The sequence below is a fragment of the Chionomys nivalis genome, chromosome 9, assembly GCF_950005125.1.
Source record: "Chionomys nivalis chromosome 9, mChiNiv1.1, whole genome shotgun sequence".
Lineage (NCBI taxonomy): Eukaryota > Metazoa > Chordata > Mammalia > Rodentia > Cricetidae > Chionomys > Chionomys nivalis.
Genome location: NC_080094.1, coordinates 61,679,057 through 61,697,240, shown reverse-complemented (window position 1 = coordinate 61,697,240; position 18,184 = coordinate 61,679,057). Strand labels below are relative to the sequence as shown.

Here is an 18,184-nt window from a genome sequence, read left to right as displayed (position 1 = left end):
TGGGAATAATCTATTCCCCTCAGAGGTATTCTGACAAAGATGAAAGGTTAATAGAGAGGGTGATAAGATGTGTGAACCCTCAAAAGTGGTATTCCCAGATGCACCTATCATATCGTGACAGTCTATTTCTTTAGTAGGTGATCTAAAAGTGTCTTCCAAGATAGATACGAACAGGGAAGAAGATGAAAAGCAATGACATTGAACCTGGGACATTTCTTCTTCTTCAGACAAATGATAAACTTGCCAACTCTGTAGCAAGAAGCAGATTGATTACATAGAATATTCAGACAATTTGTCTCTTGAAATGTTAACTCGTTTAGAGACAGTCAAGCAAGTCAGTGCTCTTCTTTCAACATGGGTCAAATGGTTGAGGTCACCTACTGTGCAAAGAAGAGAGAAGTGAACTGGGACAATACTAGCCATTCTTAAAGAACAGGTCAAAGACCGCAGGCTGTCGTGATCTCAACACCACACTAGAGAAAAAAAGAGACCTTTACTTTCTTTTATACGTCCTGTTTCGCTATTGTTTAATTTCTTTGGTTGGAGTAGTTTTCCTTGCTTAGGTAACTGCAAACAGAAGTGACAGAAATCAGTGACACTTAAAGGTTGAAAGAAAGATCAGAATCTGTGTGAGGATTTCTAAGTAGACAGACAAGAAAAGATACTAAATAGTTGATCTCTCAGGTGTCAGAAAATTCCAAAAGGGAATTCTTTGAATCACAGGAAAGGCAGAGAAGAAAAAACCCTAACACTGTCTATCAACAAGGGCAGTAACACAAGGCCCAATGTTTGCTTTAGCATTAAACAGCCACCACACGTCTTAGTGTATGTGTCAGAGAACCAGTTACCTCGATTAAATCTCAGAAGAGCATGCGGTTGTGAGCAGCATGATTGAAAGTCAGTGGTACTTACTAGGATAACGTTCTTCTTCCTCTGTTGGTTGCTCCTTCTCTGGCTTGGGTGGACCCTTGATTTTATACACCAAAGCACGCAGTTTTCCTGTCCAGGAAGTGTCCTCCTCCTCCTCTTCTTCTTCCTCCAAGGGAACCCCTAGCAAGTCACAGAACAGAGTGCAGACCCAAACAGTACCTTAAGAGTTAGGAAGAACACAATAAAGCAAATCCCCAACCTTCTGAAACATTTTCAAGAGATTATAGGCAGCCTCCCAAGAATATTTATCTGCGTTATGTTTTTCAAATAGTTGCTAAAATATATGATTTTCTGTGTCTGGGAACATCAAATAAATTTAATTCCAAGGCTTTACTTTTTCTAACCTATATTAAAAAGGACTCTAGAGTCTCTAGAAATACTTTAACATTTATTATTTCAAATGAGAAGCTCAGCTTTTGTCTACATATTACTCAATTTATCTATATAAAAGAATCATAAATGCCACCACCCACTTAAAAATCAGCAGATATGTATCAAAGTAGGGGACCATGGCTTAGAATCCTTCAGAGAAAACACTGATGCCCACTTTTAAAAATATCATGATAGCTAAAAGGAAAAGGGATCAAAGTCTTGGCTTGGCTGGAAGAACATGATGTCATTACCACTGTAAGAGAACTGGGTGAGGTGGTGGATCAGTCACAACCCCCCCCCCCCAGCCCCCAGAGACCTTCTCACTTCCTCTATTTACCCTCACAAAGATTCTTCTAGGCAAACGGGTTTTCAGTCTCCCGTTCTGCCAGGGACACTTCCTGTACCTTTTCTGACACCTGTCTTTTGAATGATTGGTACCACAAGGTCAGACATAAGAGTAACTTCTCAACCCCTCCTTGGCATTCTAATAAAGGAAGCTGGGGCTCTTGCTCAACTCTTAGCCGCTCACCACAGTGCACCAGAAGGTCCTCATGGAAGTCGTACAGCTCCTCGCGGATCTCCTCCGGGCAGGGGCAGTTCTCTCCCAGGTGAAAGTTGAGGAGCATGTTGATCTGTAAGGGCAAAAGAGCCATGGATGGCTAGCTGGTCTCCATGTCGGCCAGGGGAGCTCAGCTCATGCCTCAGACACCAGTCTTTGAATTTATTTAAATGTTTTTGCAGGGTGGGGGAAGTAAAAGTGACCAACATACAAAAATAGCTCTCTCTGTTTCTTTTTTTCTTAAACAAAAGAAATTTGGATAGTATTTAGAGTAGAAAATTCCTGCCACCTGAAGTTGAGTCCTGTTAACAATATTAGGAAATTTATTTCAGTCTTTATATATCCTCACAAATTCAAATCACATTCTCTATATAAATTTTCTTACGATCCAATTTTTGACGGACTTTGCCTTGGACATTTCTGGAACATGAGTTTAAAATGGTAAAATTATTTATTTCACTTTATGGATGGATACAAATTTATATAAAATTAAGTTTCTGTTATATCTTTGTTTCTATTTTTATTAATTTTTATTATTTTTTGTGAATATTATTTTTTGTGAGTATGCACACACATATGAGCCATGACATACATGTGGAGGTCAGAAGACAAACTTAGGGGTTGCTCCTTGCCTTCTACCTTATCTAAGACCGGGTCTTTATGCTTTCGTTTTCACTTCATACATCGGGCTAGCTGGCCTGTGAACTTCCAGTAATTCTCCTGTCTCCACTTCTCTTCTCTCCATATGAGCACGGGGATTACAGATGCTCACACCATCCGTCAGTCTTTATGAGAGTCTAAGGATTCAAAATCACGTCTTTATACTTGAGTGGCCAGTGCTTTTACACACCAGACCATCTCCCGACTCATTTTTGTTTTTCATGTAAACAAAGTTGCTTTGAATATTTTATATACTTTTTATTAACATTTTAGATTATTTTTAAAGAATAAACTAGAACAAAATGAACGGAGCAACAGGTGTGTACCATTTTAACGGCTTGTGATATGAATTGTAAATCGCTTCCCAGAAATCTCACAACAATTTGCATTATTCCAAATTTATGTAAGTTTGTGTTACTTTGGCATCTCTATTACAGTAATGAGAACTTAACACATTTTCAAATATTTTCCAGCTTAATGGGTGAAGAATAACATATTCCTGTTGCTTTGATTTGCATTTAATTGGTGAGGTTGAAATTCATTTTCCACGCATTAAGAGTAATTTTATTGCATATTTTGTAAAGATTTTCTTCTCATGTTCTTCCTCCATTTTTCTACCAGGTAATTACCCATTTGAAAATGAGTTGGTGGAGTGCTCTGCACATTTTTCTAATGAACTTAAACATTTTCTAATGCATACTTAACAGATTTCTGGAGTTCTAGTTGCCTATAATATATAGTCGCTAGATTTCTGGAGTTTGAGTTAGCTTTTGATTTTATGTGTAGGGTCCTCATTTAGGTCCTGATGTTGAGATGTAGATTTATCTTCTGTGCTCACTCTGCCATTCTTTTTACTCCTATTGTTCTGTTCTTGATGCTTTTCTATTTGCCATGCAGTTTTCTTGCAGTTTAGTGAGACACAATTAATTTACAAATTAATATTTTAAAGAACAAGACATACAAACTTACTAAGAGACATGATCACAGTGAACGTCACTTATCAAAACCAAAAAAAAAAAAAATCTGTGATACAGTAATAAATGTACTTCATCACTAGCTGACATGAAGAGAGCTTGTGGCTACTCTCTCAGAGCCCCTGCATTCTGAAGCAGTGTTGAATGTAACCTCTCCGGACTGTCATGAAACATGTGTGATCCCCAGGAGTGAGAAAGTGGGGCGGTTGTTCTGGTGGGTGCATTAACCATGAAAAGTCATGCTGGCAGAGGTCAGTGAAGGCTTTGTTTCCCAGCTAGGCTCCCGGACTCCGGAATGCTCCCTGCAGGCCCGCAGCTATAGGTCGGTGACGAGGTAGAGGAATTGCAGAAGCAGTTAGAGGTCCCCAGCTCCAGCTGTGACTCATGCTATTCCAACCACCAGGCATAGAGCTTTTCCTTATCTGTTGAGGACTTCGAGTTGGAAGACATTCTAATGTCTTACTAAATTTTAACATGATTTCAGAAGTCTCTCATTCAGAACTTCTCTTTCAAATCTTTTTCTTCTTTTCTTTCTTTTGTTTTGTTTTCTCTATGTAGCTTTTTGGAGGCTGTTGTGGAACTTGCTTTGTAGACCAGGCTGGCCTTGACCTCACAGAGATCCACCTGTTCCTGCTTCCCTGCTGGGATTAAAGGTGTGTGCCACTACCGCTTGTATCAAATCTTCTTGTAAGTAGGTAGAGAAATTATTTGTAACTAAATAATACCCATGAAATAGGTTGGAAAAGGGAAATCATGCTAATTACAACAAGATAGGGTACACTGTTTTTAAAATAAATATAAGGTTGTATAGTATGGTTTCAGAGTACAAAATGAAGATCTTTATTGAAAGACTCCTCCTGTCAACAAAACTTAGGAAGGGCCCCCCACCTGCTGAAAGAGTACACAATCAAGTGGTGGAAAGACAGACCAGGCAGGATTTGCTGCTAGTTGGGTCTAAGACAGCCAAACAAGCAACCCCTTCATGCAACAAATTGGTGCCCAAATGTGGCCAACTAAATCTACCTAAAACCTGAGAGGGCTTGAAAAGAAATTCTGGACAGGAAGACATACAGAGCTTAGCACAGCTTCTAGCTGTTTGCTGGCGGTGTGCCACAGCTCCTTTAAGAGAAGTTTTCCTGACTCAGCAGCAAATAAATTTGGTTTACTTATTACTGCCTTCCAATTATTCACAGAAGTTTGAGAAATCATCATTTGCTCAGTGTTATGGGACACATTCATATCCACCACCAGTCTCAAAAGTCTATAGCATCTGAAATACACTTGAGGGATTCTTAGGTGGCAGTTGGAGAAACAGCATGCTCAGACATTTGGTTCAGCACAATGACCTCTCTCAGTCAGCCCCAAGGACTTTCATTTTGCAACTAGAGAGATGATTAGCTTTGCCTTCTCTTTATGCATTATCACCCATGAGTCTTTCAAAAGCTCAGATAGGTGGTTCAATGGCAAGACAATATAAATAACTATGTTCCATAAAATAGATTGGGAAAGTAACTGAATGAAGTGGTAGTTGTACCATTAAGATAAAATAGTGGTAATTATAGTGACAACAATGAATAGTGTGCTTATTAAAAATTTATAAGACTCAAAGATGTAGTTTCAAAGACAGAGCTGGTTTCTTCACTGCAGGATCTACTTTCGTTTTGAACACTAAGGGAACAGTGGGCAACCAGTCTGGGTAGCACTATTAGACTGTGAGATACTATTCTAAAGTCACCTTCTGTCTCAGCAGTGACAACAGTGAGTTCTATATAACACATCGCAGAGGAAGATTCGTAATAAACTCTGTTCTCCAGACTTTGCAGGGCTAAAAAGGCTCAATGTAAATTTAAGTCAAAGGCGCTTGGATGTGTCAGGTGAGGAAGGCTGCACCTCAGCTCTCACAAACCACGGCACACCAGCTACTTTCTTGTCTCCAATAGAGAGGTAGGGATTTCTGGAAGGGTTAGTAACACTCTTCTGAGGAGTAGATGTGGCAGAACTATCTGTTGAACCTCAACATTCTTCCTCTGGTTTTCCACCAATTAGTAGAGGCACACGTGGGGAAGGAGAGGGTGGAAGAAGGAAGCTCTGCCTTATGTTCAGTTTAGAAATGTTCCCCTCACCCCAGCCAAGATAATTGGCAAGTTCTCCCCAGTCGTTATTTACTTAGGGCTCAGCCTATCTCTTGGTGCTGTGGCGATTCTTCTATGAATTCACAGCTCTTCAGTTTGCCAAAGATAACCCAAAGAGTTCATGTACCCTTTTCCACAGGAAGTGGGATGGAGTTCAGGATGGGACTCACCTGCTCCTGGGGTGGTGAGCGGAACTCCCGTGTCTTCCGGGCAGTTAGGGCTGCAGACATGTTCAGGGCCTGCATGAGCTCATTGTAGCGGAATTTCTGATTTGCCTGAAGCTTGGACACATAAATGTCACCAAATGCCACAATAGACTCTACTCGATGCTGCAGTTCACAGTCACAGAGGTAGCTGAGGAGTTCACACATCTGTAACAAAAAGTGTGTGTGTGTTACATCCTTATAGAATGCACTTAACGCAAACAGACAACATTGCCAGTGCCCTACTTCACAGCCAATAACACTGAGACTTAGGTAAGTGCAGTGATTCATCTAGTGTCATAGAGCAACCATGCAGCTACTGAATCCAACTCTACCTAAATCCAAAGATAAACTGTTCAGCCACTGAGGCCAGAGAATGAGAGAAATGCACTCACTGAAAATAGCATCTTCTAGAAGATGCATCCCTCAGGAGTCATGTTTGAAAACCAGAATCTAAATACTCATGTGAGCATTGTTTTCCTTCTCCTACCTTCCAGCAACAGAAGATGGGACAGCTGAAAAGCGTGTTCTCCATCTCATTTTCCAGGGTAGGTGCTGACTGCGCTGCTCAAGGATGGTTAGTTCTTTTGCTATTATAATAATCTTATCATTCTGTAAATTCAAGTTGTTCTAAAAAATGTTAAGTGTGAGAAAACTGTAAAGAGTTGGGGGAACTCCTTCAAGTCTGAAAGTGTTTTGCTTTCTAGTGATGGTGCTGACTCAGTGACAGGGATGCACTTGGACGCATCCACAGTTAGGGCATTTCATCATGGCAAAAACATCACACACTAAGTGTTGTGAGTGACTATCCTCTGAGTCCAGGTACCACCACCTCGGGGAGCTCAGTTGTGTCCCCTGACAAAAGGATTTTCCAAGCTGGGCTTGCTAAATATTCATGTCCCTTCATAGAGGGACAGAGAGGGTCAAAGGACCCTCACCTTACTCTCCAGCCATTTCCTACCACATTATACACGCTGCCTTAATTGCACATAGCCTCAGGATGGCTAGAGTCCATAGGCCGAAAAAGATGAAGAAGAAGGAGTGGAGGGCTAGTGTCCATAGGCCGGAAAAGATGAAGAAGAAGGAGCTCTGTCTACACAGCTACAAGGAGGACCTCATTCTTCCCGGTTAGAGACTTTCCAGGTGTGGCCTGGTGGGGGAGGAGCACCCAGACCCCTCTAAGACCCCTTCACCTATGCTCTGCCAGGAAGCCCAATATTGACACTGGTTCTCCAGTGTGAACTTTGATGAGATCATCCCTTGGTTTGCCATCGTAGGAGAAAAGATAGAGATGTTGCTTATATCTTTCCCAGGGAAAGAATTTTAGCAACCAATGGTTAGTCTCTCACTAGATGGTATCACCATGGGATCCCTCTCACCTGTGTGATCCATTGTCAGCTGAAGTGTCATTATGCATTGCATGACTGAATCTCTGATATTCACTTTAAACATCCCTCAACTGGCAATCGTAGATGCTCTATCTCAGCGGTCAAATGTGAAACAGAAGAACTCCAAGTACTAGTCAGAGGATTTACACCAAAGAAAAGCTCTTCACTCTTTTTCACAGTTGTGCACTTAAATGATTTAATAAAATGCTAATGTGTGCATGCGGGTGTGTCTGTGTGTGTATGCCCATGTCATTATATATAAGCTACATTTCTCCTCTATACTCAATATCCTGATTAACTGACTACGCACAAATCCCATTATATTAGAAGAGAGAACTTTTTATCATAGGTCACCTCACTATGGCACATTCTATGATATGATGGAACATACTTTACATATTTCATGAAAATATGTTTGGCATTATCTTTCTGTATTATTTCCATTTTACAGATAATAACTCTAAGGCCTTGGTTGGCTGCTGACTCGGAGAGTTTACATATCCAGTAAGCAGCAGAGGAGGAGGAATAAAACCCTAGGAATGGCTGACCGAAGCTCACTGTTCATCTTCTTTCCTCTTTGTCTCGGTGCCCAGAAGACAAAGGTTATCATCCTTAGCATATAGCTCGTGCTAGCTTACACGAGGAAGCATTGCTTCAGATGGAACTGAAGGCCCTTAGGTGGTACCAGGAACATGCTCCATAGTCTGTGTAACAGTTATATGAATACTGAGTCAACAGGGCCCCATCATATTAGTGTAAGAACATAGCTTAGTGAGAGTGGGCATGAGTGTGTGGTCCTGTATGTCAGCTCCTTGGAGGTTACTTTGGTTACAACCAGAGTCTTAGCCCTCTCCTAAACAGGTACCTCTAAAATAATCACCTTGGTCTCAAAGGCTCAGAAATGTGGGCAAACCCAACCCTGGTGAAGAGACTTCTACGTGAGGTCTAAATGTTTCAAAGTATCTTCCTGACAAATGTTGGCATTTTCATGTTGGCTTGGGAAAGCTTAGAGAGTGGATTCCATGGAAAGAGGCATCACCCCAGGGACTCTCTGCATCCTTTCCCTTCAGCAGCAGACTCAGGCTTGTGCCTGGAGTCCCCATACCCAGGCTTTCCTCTCTCCCTCCAGGGCACTTTACCAGAGCACGTCAGTTGTTCCCAGTTACCTGCAGCTTGACAGACTCGGGCAATCGGGTCTGCAGCAAGCCTTTGACCGGAGCCTCCTTGCTGGCCTTTTCTCCAGCCTCCACTGCCTTTTCCTCGACTTGGGTCACTTCTTTTTCTGCTCCCTCTTCTGTCTCCCCGCTGTGCTCCCCAAACACAGAGGGATCAATCAAGAGGAGAATCTGACGAACATCGTCATCATCAAAAACGCCCATGACTAGCAGGGTTCCAATGAGCTTCAGCACAGGCACAAACTGAAACTCCACTGAACCGCCAACAGGGTCTCGGATGTGGGCCCCGCTACAGTGCACGGCCTCCGTCAGCATGCTCAGAGCCTTGGTTTTGAGGATCTCCAGGGGAATCTCAGGGCTCTGCTTCTGATGCTCCTCATTAGTCACCACAAAGCAAGGAGTAGAGAACCTGAAGCCTGGCTTAAGGCACGTCCTCAGGCCCACCCCAGGCAGCCCATGCCTCTTGGACTCATCTGGGTATAGGCGGATATTCCTGGTGGTGTTGGTGATGGGGATGATGTACTCATTCTTCATCATCAGCTTCCTCTCCTTAGCGTTGGCCAGGTGGATGCTAATGAGCAGGTCATAGAAACCAGCTCGGAGGAGGCCAGGCAAGTACTTGTTGTCAATGGCATGGAAGAGCTGAGAGAGGTCCACGTGGCTGCACAGGGCATAGGCAACCCGGCTGTTTCCCAGGGCACACACAGCGCTGTAGAGCCTCAGTGTGTGGTAATGGAACTGCATCAGGTCCTCCTGCTCACAGAGCTCAAGGATGTCCACACACCTGAGGGAGACAAAGCAACCGGCCATTCCACGGTGAGACACAAGTGTCAGAATTCAGTGGAGCCGCCCCACAAAACCCCAGGACCTCAACCAGAGCAGCGAAGGCAGAGGGACAGAAATCTCTGCCGTGCTTCCTCCTCTCTGTCCCATATAACCTCACTCTTACTCTGGCAGCACTGTGGGTGGCCTTCTCTTTTGCTGTGTGACTGAAGTGGCTGCAGCTTGGAGTATGTGAGCCGCTTACCAAACTACACATGCAGAAAGTGAAAGTGCTGGGATTGAATCCGGTCACAATCCTTTTAACAAAGGGACACAAGGACCCCAAGTCCTAGTTCTCTAAGTCAAACTAGACATGTGAAATTAAATATATGTCTATTCTTGTGAAATTAAATATATGTCTATTTCAGTATCTCTTGTATCTTAATTAAAAGCATGGAAATATTTCCTGATTCCTGGTCTTCAGAAGGTACCATGACTGGGGCAACATGGTGTATTCTCTGCTGTTTTTGACTGAATGATGAGATGGGAAGGAGAAAGGATAGAACTAATGTATTGTGGGGAATGAACAGTTATCTTGGGATAGCTTAGGAAACACTGAAGATGTTCATATTGCCCTTTGGAACTTCCTGGCTTCCCAGGATTGTCCCTTTCTCTGTGGCTCCCTCTAGTACCTGTTCTCCTCCGGGATGTGGAGTGCCATCATTTGCAGGGGTTCTAGGCACTGCACCACCCAGCCATGGCGCTCGCTCACCCGCTCTGTCTCCACTTTGAGGAAGCTGCTAGGCATGCGGCTCCACAGCACGGGCTGGATGGTTTGGACATCCAGCCGAGGTGGACACTGTGGGATAGGGTTCTTCTCTTCACTCTTAAATATGGCTGCTGACAAGGGCATTGCATTCTGGGACAAGGTAGAAAGACATCAGAGAAGAAAAGGGGCTCATTATAGGGAGAGTCTCAGTTGCTGGATCATGTACCTGGTGCACAATCGTCAATTTAACCAGTATAAGTTAAGAGGGACTATCTATCCTGAGGCTCGCCAAAGGCTTTGCTGTCATCAGTTAGGATGGCACACTATGGCTTAAGTGAGAAGTAATCAGTCCTTTCCATAGCCAAAATGGGTGGGAGAGAAGGAAAACGAGAAGGTATATTCCATCCTTGGAACTTCCCTGCAAATTATAGAGGCCTGAGAGAGGCATGGGGGTGAATGACAAGCAAGAGCTCTTCCCTGCCTTCTAATGCCTGAGATGTCACCATGATGGCCACTGCTGCCTTCCCTTGGCATGGGTATTAATCGAAGGGACAGATAAATACCTTCAGTTTTCCAAGTTCAAACTGAAACAAAGAAGTGCTTGTAGGCTGGAGGAAGACTGCTGGGAATACTTTGGTGTTAGGCTCCACCTGGAAACCAAAACAAATCAAGAGTTTTGCCCAGGGCTGTGGGAATCAGTTTGCTAAGCCACGGTAGGTAGTCGGCCACCCCAGTCAAGTTCAGCTGAGAGGAGACAACTGGCTGGCTGGTCACTCCCCACTGCTCAGACACTCTCAGAGACCCAGTATGTCTTACATACATCTCAGAGATGCAGTATGACTGTACTGCTCCAGCTCTTAAATCTCTTCTGCTCTGGGATAAAATATCTTACACCCTTCCCCTTACTTCCTGAAGTACTTGCATCCAGCAGCTTTCCCTGCAGTTCAGGAGCAGAGTCATAATGCCAGAAGCTTCTATTACTCACTAGCCAGGAAAAGCACGGATGGCTACTCAACAGCTGTATGTCTGGGTGGTGATTCGGGATCGTTGCTGAAGGCAAATGACAGGTTCATAAGCTCCAGGATACCCTGCAGTCAAGACCCTTAACCTCAGTCTTATTGAGATTTTGGCACTGCTACCTTGGTAGGAGAGCTAACCTGGGTACTATTGTTAGTGACATCCCTGTCCTGTACCTATTATGTATCCGTGAGCACATCCTAATCCTAACAATTAACAAGGCCTTCTGACATTGCCAAATGTCCTGGACTGGGGGCAGACACACATCACAGTTGAGAATTGATGCTGTAAGGGCAAAGACTTTGAGGATCTTTATTGGAATACGAATCTTGCCTTCTCCCTGGAATGCCCTGGATGTTTCTGTAGCCCCTTTCACTCTATATACATAGACTAAAAGGTTTGAGTTCTCTGGTTGGCTTCCAACTGCACCTTGTATGATTATATGAGGCATTTGCATATCACATCAAGGGCCCCACTTATTATTTGTTTATTTTGATGTACACAAACTTAGATGCTATTCCTCTACAACCATTAAGTAAATGCAGTCACTAGGGGATTGTTCCAGCTCTCTCTGCTTATAAATTCAAAGATGAGTAGTTATATTGGCGAACTGGCTATACCCTGAGAATGCATTACCCCTACAGCCTTCATTTTATATCTAGCAAACAGAAAGGTACCAAACATGTGGAGGCTGCCAGTCCTTGGGATAAGAGCCTCATCTAAATGGACTGGCTTTGGAAAGCAAGCTGTCTTATAGGTGGTGGTTCCCAGCCTTTCAAGGATGGCTTATTGCAAACTTCATAGACTGCTCAACCAAAGTCCATGCCTGACTTAGGGAGTACTCCGAAAGCCTTGATATAGAATGTTTTCTTGTGCTGAGCATACTCTCGCCATAATGAACAGTGTGGATTTTGTTTAGGACTAATTTGGGCTCCAAAGGGTATACAGGAGGAGAAAACGATACTAGTGATGTGTTAAACATTATCCTAGAAGGTTCCGGAGGACCCTCGATTTATTTCTGAGATTATGCTAATGGAAAATTGCGTTACGCATGTGCAAGGAAAGCTGTTAGCCATTTGAACTGAAGCTGAAGAAAGCCATGGACTTTCTGTTTGTTTATTTGTTTTCCTTTGCAGAGGCAGAAGAGAAAGTTGGAGAGATCTGAATCATAAGAACATGATGCTTTGAAGGCGGAGGGGTTATGTGAAAGGATTGAAGGCACACTCTGCTAGCAGCCTGACTCCAGCAAGGACATAGGACCTCAGAACAATAAACCTACAACATGAAAAGTTGGGTCCTGTTAATAACTCAGAAAAACTCAGAAAGGGGTTCTTTCCAAACCCCCAGAGAAGAGCCTGGCTCAGCCAGCAGGTGCCTTGGGTTTTGCCTTGTGAGAGTTTTGAGTACCCGCAAGCCTGCTGATCTACGATGTAATGAACGTAGGTCGTTTTCAGCTGCTAATTTTATGGCAATTTGTTAGGCAGCAAAGTGGGTACAAGTGATTTCCCAGCCAAGTCAGCTAGGCTGACAACACAAAATATCAGTGAGCACTCATGAGGTACCAGCTGCTGCTCCGTGGACAGTGAGCACGGAACTGGGCCCTGCCCTGGGAGGACTCCCCAGCTGGAGAGGGTGCTCCCGTGCAATAAGCAGAACCTGGACTCGAGCTGTCGTGGACTTCATTTCTGTGGCTAAGGTTCTTTTTTAAATCACTGACTGATCTATTTGTCCTTGTGCTGATACATGTTCCATTTCTAATCATGTGTGAAGGTCAGGCCGTAGAAACTGGCCCGAATTTCCAGCTAGCCTCCCTCCTAAATCTGAATCTCACAACCGGCTCTGCCTTTGTACTGGTGTGGGACAGTTACTCATGACTGATGCCCGAGTGTCTATTTTAGTTCTCACTTTCTACGGATTTTATTAAGTGGGAGAGAGAAAGGTTTTCAGATTGCATAGCACCATTTAATGGGAGGCCTGGAAACACTGTTTAAGAGAATCTTGTCTCTCATTATTTTGGTCCATTCTGAATTGAGGGCCAGTGTATAAATATTGCTGTCCAATTCCTCTTGAGATAATTGAAAAATGAACATGACTACAGCTGTGGAATAATAATGTTCCAGATGCTAGGGGACCAGACACATAGCTGGGCATGCTTCTGTCTAAGATTAGAAGGGGATAGCGGAATGGGAGCCTGCCTTAGCAGAAGAACCCTGCCATTATCCCACCCAGCAAAGTTCATGAGGACTAAGACACTGAGCAGCAGTAGAAGACTTTAAATGTACGAAATAAGGAAGACGCTCTGGGGGGTTTTGTTCCCACCCTGCTCAAAGAGGATAATGATCCAGCCTGATGCTACCTAGGAATCACTGTGCAGGATGTGATGAAACAGCTGCAGCATCCTTCTCTTGGTTGTAGCGTCTTGTTAGTTAGCCTCATCAACTCTTCTGAGGCAAGCAAGTCACTTCTATTGCAGATGCCACCTTGTCTTGCTTTTAATTTGCTAGTGTTTGCAGATCTCCAAAGTCCAACTGGTCACGAAAGTTATTAGATGTTCCAGAACTCTCTGCAGCTCAAGAGGGACCCTTCAGTCCAGCCCATTTCAGAAGGTAATGGGAAAACACTAATGGATTCTGAAGGACAGCAGTAATGTATATAAAGGCTTCTCAAGAGATTTGGGCTGAGGGAAGCATTTGGCCTGATGAAGGCAGGAAGTACTAGAAGGGTACTTTGCTCTCTTCCTTGGAGCCTGATTTTACAAATGCTGCTTTCTGGAAATGGCTGGGCCCTCCAGCTGTCAGGCAAGCTTGCCAAGTGTTGACTGTACTCCTCATGGGAGGAGGTTCTGAGTGTGCCATTCATCGGAGGAACCACTGAAGAGATAGGTAAACAGCCTCCCTGTCAGCGAGCTGCTCCCGACATGTAGACAAAGTTTGGTCTACCCGTCATTTTTGGTTAGCGAATCTTTCAGGACTGGAATGACTGTTCTGTCTGCTATAGACCTTGGTCCATCTCTTCAGGCACAGGCAAGAGAGCTGGCTGCTTATGGGTCTTTCAATTCAAAACCTGTCAGACCTGGGGCTGATCAAAGAATCATTTTTAAAAATCTATTATGTAATAACAGGATACTGCATGTCTTCTGTTGTTATCTAAATTGCTGACACTAGAAGACCATGTTTAGCTTCCTTCATTACTGCACATCACTCTCATGCTGAGACCTTCCCTAGTTCCCTGTTTCCTATGTATATCTCCCTCCCTGTCCAAATGGAGCCCTTGTTACCACTCCTCAAGCCAACTATTATTCCATCTGCTGATCCATTGTGCCTCTCTAGGTAACTGCCCTTTTCATTCCCACAAAACCAAGATTTTTCCCTAATGAGGCTCTGCTGCTTGTTCTTCCTGGGAGAAAGGTCTTCTCTTAACTTCTTGAGCAAACTTTACCTACACATACATGGGACTCACTGTCCTGTGCTTAAGGAGTGTTGAGATTGCTAGTATAGAATGTCCTACGGTGGGCTCTATGGGTCCCTAAGCTCACAAAGTACTACCAAGAAAGATCGACCAACAGTTTCCTTGTTTTAGTAACATGAGAAATGCTCGGTTAAACAGTTTTTTTTTTCCTTGAAGTATTTTCCAGATTTTAGTAGACTAAATATAAATAAAATTCAAGAAAAAAGAGAATACATGATGTTTTGCAATGTTCACATGGCTATAAAAAGGAAGACTTCTGATTTGGTGGCTAATGGCAGGTGTGTAACTGAAGGCTTTCCTAGGGAGCTCTATTGAAGTTTACAGTTTATGAAATAGAAAAACACGTGACTTGAAAAAATACATTTTAAGGGACCACCTTAGGTATCCATTGGGAGTATAACCTCTCTGTAAAGGGAATACATCAGTTTCTATAGGATTTTATTTTGAGTAAATAGTGTTTTAAAGTGACTGTTTCTGTTCACCTTTTAAATCTCCCATTATATCTAGCACAAACAGAGTAAAGGCAGCAGAGAAATATTTTTGGAGTAAATGAATGATCTTTCAGTGTTCAATAAAGAGAAGCTGCTGTTTCCTCTTGAAGGATGACTAGTATATAAAAATCACCCGATAAATACATATACTTTTCTCTGAATAAAATACAATCACTCTGTTCTTGTTTATTTCCTAATCTAATGACCAGTATTCCACATGGGCTGACCAGCTGGTTGGGGGAGGATGATAAAGGAGGAAGAAAATGAAGACCATTACTAGCCCAGGCCCAAAGCCCAAAGCTCAAAGCCCAAAACGACAGCTCAGGCCCAAAGCCCAAAGCTCAAAGCCCAAAACAACAGCTCAGCCCCAGAAGCCACACCTACCTGATAGCAGGTACCGAGTTCCTTCCCATTAGCCGAGAAGGACAACATGCCCATTGCCAGATCTACAAGGCAGCCAATCTCTAGGTCTACATTGCTTCGACTTGATCTTTGGGAACTAGCAACAATGTCCCCACCCCAGACCATGTAGCAGTTGCTGCGTTTCACACTGAAAACCAGAGAAAAGGGAGGAGTTACAGAATATAGTCTGCGAACCCTCTCTATAAATTTTTATCATTACCCCTACACAACTGTTTTCTTGAATGAAACCATTCATCGTCAACTAAATTTACTCAGGCACGAACCACTGTGGGGGGTGATGTGGGAATATGGAGGATCATTATTTCCCAACTAATTAGCAATCTGATCTTTTGATACCAAGGAGGGTAATGCTCCCATTTTAGGGACAGAAAATCAAACCACAGAGGGGAGACTAACGTTAGGCGAATCTATAGAGGAATTTGATATGAGAAGCAGAAGCAGTAACCTGGGTTCACTATCCCTCTCTGATATCCAGGACCACAGCCCACAAAGTGCTAGAAAACTTGGTCCATATTTCTTTGAAGGCAACTGGGGTCCAGATAGACCCCTTGTCTCCAGTGGCCTCCTAGCTCCTTGACTACTACACTGCACTTTCTTACTCTAGTCCTCAAGTTACACCACTAAATAGCCGAAATAGCTAAATAACCACGTAGGTTTTTCTCCTGCCAGCTGTGCACCAGTTTTCAGAGCGCAGAACTCTATGTGACCATTACCCTTAAAAGCAAACCGTGGTGACCAAAAACTTTTAAAGGCTCCCAAACTAAGCTCCTTATCATTTTCACTTTTGTGGTGACAGGGATAAAACCCAGGATCCTATGCAGAGTAAGGAGGTTCTACACCCTCAGCTCTCATTTCTTAATTGCAGAATTGCATACCCAGAGAGAGATTTGCTAAAGATAGGCTATGTGAGATGTGATCCTCAGAGCCTCTCACAATGGCTGGTGGCAAGACCCGGTCAGTTCTGCCTCCCCGTCAGCTCACCTGGGGTGCATCAGCTGAAGGACCTGTGCTTCTGAAGTGATGTGATGTGGCCTTTCATAGGTTAAAGGACAATTGGTTCTCTACTTGGTGTTAGGGAAACCCCTTTGAGCACATTGAGACCAATCTGATGTGGCTTGGCATGGGTTCCCATTGTGGCTCTCAGCAGTGGGAAGGAACCCAGACCATGTATTCAGCCCTGTGCGATGGACAGATCCTTGAATCCTATGTCCTGAAGGCTGTTTACCTCTCTGAACCATTCTTTGGAAAATCCAGGCTGGATTAAGAAATTCTGTTTTCTTCTATTTCTAGAAGTATGCCACTTTCTCCTGTGAGTGGAAATCCCCTTTCATTTTCTCTTATTTGGGGGCAACAATGGGGCGGCTTTCTCAGAATGAGTGCAGAGACCTCTACAAACTGTGTCTTCCAGTTATAGCCATGGATAGATGATTTCTATAAAGCTCGAATTCAAGCCATGTTATCACTGCTTTTTAAACTACAGAATTCAATTACTGATGTATTGAGCTGTGTATTGTGAAGTGGCAGGCTTTGTGTATATCTTAAAGATACCAAATTTAAAATGCCCCGAAACATGTAAAACTCAATTCTGTGTTTATTGCTTATTATGTCAGACAAAGAACGAAGAATTATTGATCACCACAATGTACCAGACCTTGCCTTAACTGCTGACAATAATACTTGATATTTATCAAGTACTTGAGGCAAGGCCCTGTCTTAAACATTCTTTTACTAGTTAACTCATTTACTTCTTACAGAACTCTGGGATTTGAATGACTATTCTCACTTTATATATAAGAAAATCAGAGTTCAAACTTGCATGGATAGGAAGAGACTAAGTATCTGAGCTTGAGTTCAGAGCCTGTGCTTTTCACCATCCACCCACAGGGTCTGTCATAAGGGTGTCAAGACTCACCTGAGCTTGACTATAGACAGAAAGCACTGACTGAAAAGGAACCCTGACTTGGTAGGGTGTGAAGACCTACCCAAGAATAACTTACCACATCTTGAAACATGGCTGCACAAGGAAAAGGTGTTCCAAACCCAGAGAATAAAAAATAGACAGATGAGAAGACATTGTTTTTAAGGTCATGTTTGGACACATCCAGGCATTGACTTTCCCTGAGAGCAGTGTTAGTGGACAGTGGAGGACCTGGGTGGGCCTACAGCATAGTTTCCCCAGAGAGTCCTAATTCCTACTCCTTAGTTGTTAGTCATGGGTTTTCCATTTCCCCTTTGCAGTCTTTATGTTTCAGGTGCATCAGCTCTTGGGATGAGGGCTTCTGATTTGTCAGTTGATGCATGTTACTGTTTATCTGCTCAATTCCCATCAAACTAGCTTCTCTCAGGTGTACATGCGCTTTCTGATGTTGTAGAAACAGAGGCCTGCCTCAAAATCATAGAGCGAACAAGAGAGGGCTCTCTGGTCCCCAACGGTCTACCTTTATCTCCCATCACTGGGTTGTGATTTATATATGTGATGAAATGAACCTGTTTCTCCAAACACTTCCTTTCCCCAGTTTCCTTAATGATTTAAAAACAGTTAAGTACTTGTTCACCTTTTAAGACAGGCTAGATGCTTTCTCTACCTGGGGTGAGGGATGAGGTGTAGGTGGCTACTCCAGGGAGGAAGGAGCCTCCTGGGAGCCCCCCTTCCTTACCTTTCATGGACCCGGCCTCTTTCATCTCCCAGGGTGACAGTCACGGTACAGTTTTTATTCAGGTCAAACTTTTCACTGTACAAATGGTAGTCCGGAGTCACCCATCCAACCCAGACACACGATGGATCCTGCCCAGCAAAAATGCGGATAGCATAGTAGCATTGCTGTGGAGGGGAAAACAGGATGTGTGAGTGGTGTCTGTGT

At 43.4% G+C, this 18,184-nt stretch overlaps 1 protein-coding gene across 1 annotated transcript in view; it reads right to left on the bottom strand.

Annotated features, from left to right (window-relative positions):
• The window catches only part of Ryr3 (ryanodine receptor 3), a 526,065-nt gene that overhangs the window by 175,447 nt on the left and 332,434 nt on the right, over window positions 1-18,184 (bottom strand). Inside the window, exons 31-38 of the mRNA XM_057780394.1 lie at window positions 17,981-18,144; window positions 15,285-15,450; window positions 10,488-10,574; window positions 9,848-10,074; window positions 8,385-9,177; window positions 5,798-5,998; window positions 1,832-1,934; window positions 913-1,050 (exon numbers count right to left, since the gene is read on the bottom strand). Of these exons, the coding sequence (XP_057636377.1) occupies window positions 913-1,050; window positions 1,832-1,934; window positions 5,798-5,998; window positions 8,385-9,177; window positions 9,848-10,074; window positions 10,488-10,574; window positions 15,285-15,450; window positions 17,981-18,144 (1,879 nt within the window). The remainder of the gene's footprint in view (window positions 1-912; window positions 1,051-1,831; window positions 1,935-5,797; window positions 5,999-8,384; window positions 9,178-9,847; window positions 10,075-10,487; window positions 10,575-15,284; window positions 15,451-17,980; window positions 18,145-18,184) is intronic.